This window comes from Clytia hemisphaerica, unplaced genomic scaffold, assembly GCF_902728285.1.
Source record: "Clytia hemisphaerica strain Z4C2 unplaced genomic scaffold, Clytia hemisphaerica genome assembly, whole genome shotgun sequence".
NCBI classification, from domain to species: Eukaryota; Metazoa; Cnidaria; class Hydrozoa; order Leptothecata; family Clytiidae; genus Clytia; species Clytia hemisphaerica.
In genome coordinates, this window is record NW_027103422.1 from 138,655 (window position 1) to 146,211 (window position 7,557).

General features: G+C 37.2%; 1 protein-coding gene across 1 annotated transcript; it reads right to left on the reverse strand.

Annotated features, from left to right (window-relative positions):
- Positions 1 to 790: 790 nt before the first annotated feature.
- LOC136797879 (uncharacterized) lies at positions 791 to 1,426 on the reverse strand. The gene has a single exon (XM_067054459.1). It carries the CDS (start codon positions 1,424 to 1,426, stop codon positions 791 to 793), a length of 636 nt encoding a protein of 211 aa, XP_066910560.1.
- Positions 1,427 to 7,557: the final 6,131 nt, after the last annotated feature.

A 7,557-nucleotide genomic window follows, 5' to 3' on the forward strand; every position in this document is an offset into this window, starting at 1 on the left:
CCTAATTAAATGAGAGCTAATTCTCAAGTGACAAAAAAAAAAAAAAAAAAAAAAAAAAAAAATAATAAAAAATATTCAAAATAGTTTTATGACCAATTCATGGCTTTTGTATTCGTCTCTCGTGTTAATAGAAGGCTTTAATTGTGCAATAAAAAGAGCCTCAAGAGTCAATAAGTGAGCCTCGACGTTTTTTGTACGAGTGCTACGTGCTAAAATACTGACGTCATCCATATCTAGGGTGTGGTTGCAAGCATCCATGTGTCTTGCCACCGGTTTTTTCGGTTGTCCGTGTTCCTTTACTCTGCTGATAAGATGTCGGCGTGTGAAACCGACATAGCACGCACTGCAGCGTGGACATTTAATTTGATAAACCAGAGAGCTTTTTAACGAAGTCGGGACAGATGGTTTTAAACTTGGCAAAACGGTTTTTAATTTTTTAGTTTTAAAAACTACTTGACATGGAGCATTAATTTTTCCCAAAGAATTTTTGAACTCATCAGAAATTTTTCCCCGATATTGAATTTTGAACAAATACTTTTCAGTTTCATCATTTTCATCAGTTGTTTCTTTTTCAACTGATTCCTGTTTACCAACTAGTTTATTTAAAGTTTCCTCAACAATTTTATCAACGAACTCTTTAGGGTACTGATTTCTCTCCAAAATCACCTTTGCTTTTTCGATACTTCATGAAAAGTTATAAAATTACTGCAAGCTCTGAAAATTCGGTGAATCATACACAAACAAACTGATCTCTTGTATTTCATTGGGGCAAGGGCAAGATAGTTCATCATCAAACCCGTATCGGTCGACTTGGTAAACCAAGTGGACTGGAGTCGGTTAACAGTTCTGTGTATTTCCATGTCAAGAAACGCGATCTTATCGTCAGATTCGTGTTCGACGGTGAATTAAGAAACTCTGGGTTCAATGTGTTGATTTTCTCGAGAGTGTCATCGATCTTATCTTTATGAATGTCACGTAAGATGTCGTCCACGTATCTTTCATAAATCATAGCATCCTCCTTTATAATAGGATCATACGTACTCAACCAGCCGTTTGCCAGCATTGGTGCTGGGGGACTGCCCATCGCCAAACCATCCTTTTGTCTGTAAATACCATCGTGTATTAGCATTATTACGTTTTCACTGCAAATTTTCAACAGTTCGATGAAAGTTTCTTTATCAACTGGAGGCTTTTTGTATTCTCCAGAATATAAAAGATCAGCACAAACATCGATGGCTTCAAGAACTGGAACGTTAGTGTACAAAGATACGATATCGAAACTAACAAGTTCATGGTCAGCTTTCAAAACAATTTCGTCCAATTTATCGGAGATGGATTTCGAAGATGTATTGATGCAGCATTCGTTGACAACGGAAAGCCATTCGGCGGTTTGTTTTGCGATGTTGTAGTAAGCTGAGCCAGGCATTGAAGTACTGGTCTGACCGGTAAACCATTTTTATGGACTTTCGCTAGGCCATACAAGCGAGGTGGTTGACTACCGATGGGTTTTAGTTTCTTGAAAAGTTTCTCTGATATCTTATTCTTTATGTGAAGATCTGACAGGCACTTGACGACGCGGTCTTCTTCTTTCAAGATAGGATTTCGTTCATTTTTCCTTTTCGGCAAAACCTTTTCAAACTGTGGCAAGTTCACGATCGCATTTAATTTTTCGTTGTACGTTGATGATTTCATGATGCAAATACCGATGCCTTTATCAAATGGGATAGCCAAAAGATTATTTTGTTTGAGATACTGTTTGGTTAATTGAAGGTGCCGTGGTGACTTCTGTTTTTTACATTTTTTGATATATGCCAATGTTTTAACATTTATGTCTGTAATGATAGTATTGTCGACTTCTTTCTTTTTACAAAAGTCAACAAAACTGTCTAGTTCAGATAAAACGTCATTTTGTTCAAAGCGATCAAGTATAGAGTTTCTAGGGCCAAGAGAAAGTGTTTCCATTACATATTTAGGTGGGACTGAGTCGAGTTGATAGCACAGCACCGTGTTGACGACATTGAAGAGCGGTTTGTCTTGTTCCAATGCGAGTCTCCTTAACTTTGATTGAAATTTTGATGATTGTTTTCTCTCTAATAAAATTAAATCATATCGCGTGTATATAATGACAGAAGGTAGCCATTTTTCAGGTACAACGGCTTTCAAAGAATTTCTCGTTGCAGTCAGTTTTGTAGTAGCAGTTGATCTGTCGGACTTTGCTTTGACAATCTCCTTCCTTAGCAAACGAAGTTGAAATTCATGGATGGAACGATCGTCGAAGCAGCCATTGTTTGGAACTCTGAACTTTAAAAATCTTGGAATTATCTGGGATTTCAAGCATGACTCCAGAAATATGATTCGCAGACTGTGGCTTTTAACTTTTCTCAGCGAACTTCGATATTGTAAAAACTTTCGTATACAGCCATTGCGATGTAAGTCCAGCATCAACAATCGATTTGGTAGAAACATTATTGTGGCAAGTAGTTTATCTCATAAAGAGGAACCAACAATCCTTTTGATTTTTATTTTTTGCAATATATTTAAAAAGTTATGATTTTCAACTTTTCTGTGGTAGAAACACATTTTTTGGGTTGGTGCACATACAGAAATTACACTGAATACTAAAACTAATATTCAGGGAGTGATAAGTACAGTTAAACTAAAAAAAAATCCATCAAAAGAAACCAAAAACAACCATAACAGCACACATTTTTTGAAAATTACATCAGCCATGTTGTTTGTAATTTTTGCCGACATACTCATGACGTGGTAACTAACGACAGTGATTTGACGGTCTTTTTGAGGTGCCAGATCTCAAAAAAACAATATTTGAGCGTTCAGCACGGCCCCGAAAATGAGGGCTAAACTTATGTCGGCACATCAATGGATGACTACTATTTCTCTCCGATGGTATATTGGCCCGCTCCTTTAGAGCTTTAGCGTGGGCGGCCGCCAATACGCCATCGGAATATCAGATAATTGAAAATCTAGAAGTAATAATTTTGCACTCGCTTATAGCTGGAAAAAGGTACAGATTTTTAGGTAAGGAAGAATTTGCTCATAAAAGTTGCTGCCAAGATCAATGGATACGTTGGTCAAGTCCCCAACGTTGACGTTTCGTCAGAAGAATACCCATGGTCTAGTGGCTTACCACCCAAAGAAACAAGCAGTGTTGTACCTCTGAATATGGCTATTGATGAGACTGCCACAAAAATAATTGTCCAATACAACTGCAAGAATAATAAATTGTATGGTTTGTCTGCTATGCCACGTTTTGTCCTTTTACGCAACATCAAAGAGAATTTTGATATTTCAAGTTATTTTACAGGACTTAAAATTCAGTATGATAAAAAAACCAAAGGTAAAGTCATCGGCAAATTCTCAATCAAGAATAAAGATGGCAAGGACATTCATTTTGGTTATGCCCAATTTAATAATTAGAATTAGAATAATTGGAATAAGGCCATCAAGATGGATTCCTGTGAGATAATTGATGCACAACCTACTGTTGCCACGTCGCATCCTCAAGCTTCTATTGACGAATTATTTGAAGTTGCACGCTCCATTGGTTGACCTCGATCAACTTATGTCTATTCATTGGCTGTTTCCCAGACTGCATCGTATGCACCCTTGAAAGAGATAACATGCATCAGCACCAGCAACAGGTAAGTTTATGAAAAAAATGATAGCTAGATAAACAAGTCTTAAATAATCAAATTATTCTCATCTTAAGTTGAGCTAGAATTTGAGAATTTCTGTCTGTTTGTCTGTGTGTACGTCCCAAAACTTTAGGGCAGCCTGGAGACTTCAAAAATGGTTGGATTTGGCTGAAATTTTGCACACTTGTTCCTTGGGTGGGGGTGTATTTTACTAATTTTTTTTTAATTTTGATTTTTGGGCCTGGGACGAGTTTTTCAAAACTGCTACAATTGGGCCTCCAAATAGTTTGAAAATACTGAAGTTGAGCCCCCACGTTCGACTATTAGTCTAAAACCTGCGAATGGTTGAGTGTCTGTTTGTTTTTGTCCTGAATTATTTTTCTGCATTTTGTTGAAGATTTTCTAGAAAGTGTTTTTAAGTCAATCATTATGTTAAATTGAAGTCATCAGGGGAAAGTGGTGGCACCTGAAATATAAAATTTTGGACATCAGTCTAAACTTGGATGAAGTACAGGAAGAGTTAAATTTTATTTTGCAGGTTTTTGCAGAGTGTGGACCATAAATTCTTAACCTACTAGTGATGAAGATGGCCAATCATTTACAACTGCCAATTTTTCAATATGTTGGGGATGGGGATGCTCGATTTCGTAACCAGATGCAGACACTGGCTTGTTTTGTACCTGCTCTTGAGTCTGAAATTACAAATATTGATTTGGAAACAATTCAAATGAGCTTAGTTAATGATGCTCTTGATGCTGGCTGGATTCTACCAAAATTTCAAACTTTTGAGACTTTCCACTTCTTTTCCAGTGCTAAGGATATGAAAAGAAGTTTGTCCCAATCAAGACTTCCTGCCTCAGCTAGCCAGCCGTTCTTTCCTGATCCTAAAACAAAGGTTAACAATTATCTTTTCCTTCGATGTGCAAGTGATGTTTTCAACACGAGTGCACCCATCATGGGTGGGCTGCCACACATCGCTACTCAAGATCAGGCACATTGGCTTCGCAAACTTGTTAAGAGCTCGATGCTTTCTTGCAAACATCTGCGCCTTGGGAATTATGTGGTCCTTTTCAGCATTATCAACCGAGTTTACGAGATGGGTGCTGTCTTTGGGTTGAATCGTCAAGATGTTGACGTTAATAACAAAACAGATCAAATGTCATCTGAACGTGTCATCTCTCATGAAGCCATCTCTGCAATGACAAAATGTGAATGGTCAACTGGCACCATCTTCTTTGTCAAGCTTGGAAAGATTGGTTTTGAGGCTTGGTGGGATCCCCTTTTGACCCCTATCCAACGAATGCAAAACTCGTATTATGTCATGAAAGTCTTTCTCTTGTGGAAAAAGTGGCTGGTCTTAGTCGAGGCTGATGATGCTGTTCACTTCATTACTTCAGAGCTGCTCAATACATCCTTGATGTCTTCTTCGCTTGTTCAACTTTCGATTTTATTCAAATTGTTTTTTCCTGAAAAACCATTTATGGCATTGAAGTGGGCTGAGTATCCTCTTGAAAGCTACTTCTCTGCTGTTCGTCTACTTTTTGGGCATGATGATGAGTTTTCTGCCCTTGAGTACACGCAACGCGTCAAAAAAATTCATCAACAAACAGCTGTGAAATGTAAAAGAATCAAGACAGATGTAAGTCGATGGAACCACCCTAAAGATGCCACAAAAATGGCCCATCCCCATCTCTTTGAAAACAAGTGGTCCCTGTCAGACTTACTTAGCCTATTCTACGAAGCCGACATACTCATCATTGAGGAATTCGAAGCACTTGGAATGTCCAAATTGCTCTCTAAAGAACCCTTGTTCAAGGTAATACTTTTCAAATTTCAAAGTTTTTCTTTATCTCTTATTACACCACATAAGCAAAAATCCCATCAGAAGCTGCCAGTATGGTATTTTTGGCCCAGTTTGAATTTGTTTACAGTGATTTGAATTTCGTGCCGAACACAGCCGTTGATAAGGTAGCCAATCAGATTCGCGCATTTCCGATCAAAACAATGATATCATGTGATTCAACTAGCCAATAGAAATCTGCAGATTTAGCATCTACAAAAATACCCGGCTACTCTGTTATTTCTTGATTATTATTCGTTATACATAACTAAATGCTATACTTCGAAACCACACGAACAGAGTAGACGGGTCTCCCAGTTAATGATAACCGTGTGAAGATATTTTATGAAACCTCATTTTTGATACTTTAATGAAGAAGATTTCGCGTTCAGAAAGTTTCTGGATTTCCGAAAACCTCTCAATTTCTGACATTAAGGTTATAATTATGATTTGTAATCTTAGGCCTTGACTCCAGCCGATCGTCTAATGAGATTGAAAGGCCATTTTGCCGATGACAACCCTTTGAAAACCCTCATTGAGGAAAGCCTGATCAACCATTCAAGAAACGATATTCGAATAAAGTTTCTAGTTCAGAGAATGAAGTTTCTGTACAGCGAAAGCAAATTCCTATCAGGTATATAAATGATAAATAATCAATAATCTATGCAAAAAAAGTGAGCTTAAATGCCCATTTACTTTTTTCGCTGGGTCGAGTGTCTTAAATCTAAAAAGTTAATTTTAACAGTTCCCGCTGTCTATTTCAAATTGACTTTAGAGAACTGGTCTTATTTTTGTTTATATACACATTAATCATTGCGCGATTCACTTCACTATCCAGGGCTTGACAGTCACAGTGAATGGACATGTAATGACTGCAAGCAAGTATGTTTCAAAGTATGTTCAACGGAATGATCGAAAGATTTCTCAGAAAAGAAATATCTATCGGTAAGTACCATAAACTTTTTTATTTTTAGGTGCTATGTGTTCAGTTATGTTTTTCTTTTTGATTCAAATGGGTCAATCAACCACACATGTGTTGATCAATTCTGTTCAATTTAAGGCATTTTTACCATTCAGTCTTTATGACTTTGAAAGTTTTTCGATCCACTTGAGAAGGAGGTGCTACGAAGAGCCACGAAAATACTGATGTTTTGTCTCAAATACTGTCTGCAATTATATTCGCTCTATTCTTTTAGATTCTGGAATGAAGACGATCAAGAAGATTCAAACGAGGATGGGGAAGAGTTGGAATATGGTGATTTCTTCCAAACAAACTCATACGCCTTAATTGAAGTTTTACAATTGAAATAGAAAACATTTTTACCCAGAGCAAGCGTGTCTGATGGTTTGCATTGTATCGGGGTTTCGTACAAACTAGATCATGATAGAACGTATTATGCTGAACCAAGATTTACAATGTATACTTACTTTGACTTAAAGGAGTTCTTTCTACAAAAGGTTTGGAAATTAATTTCAGTCAGCTCTTGTAGTCAACTCCATTAAAATTGCGCTAATCATATTGTGATTTCTTTTTCATGATTGAATTAGTTTCCAGGCTTCATGCACCTTTAACACTTCCTGATTACAAGTTATGTTACCGAGCTGTATTATGTCACTCTACAATATAGACATTTTGGAGAAAGAACACAATGCTGGCTTTTGAGTCTTTGATTACGCTTCATGATTTATGTCGAATTTAAAATATAACTCTGTCTACTTCTATACAGGTAAATTGTTTCGATTGTTGGAAAATTGATGGTGTCAAATATGTTGAAATTGACCGTGGCATTCCGAAAAACGTCATCCCAGAGGACATGGTCTTTGCCGATTACGTCTACAAAAAATTCTGCTTCTGTCGAGCCCTTGACGTTGAAGGCGATAAGTTTGTCATGTGTCCGAATGAAACTTGCCGCCTTAAATGGTATCACAAAGATTGTTTAAAGATAAAAAAAAACAAAGAAGAAGTGGGTATGCCCGAGATGCAAACCAAATCCCGATCACTGGTGTACTTGTGGTAATAAAGGTAAAGAATGTCACTGCTAATAGTATGGTTCGGACCTA

Coding starts and splice junctions, on each gene's coding strand:
- LOC136797879 (XM_067054459.1), bottom strand. CDS start 1,426: ATGCCTGGCTCAGCTTACTACAACATCGCAAAACAAACCGCCGAATGG.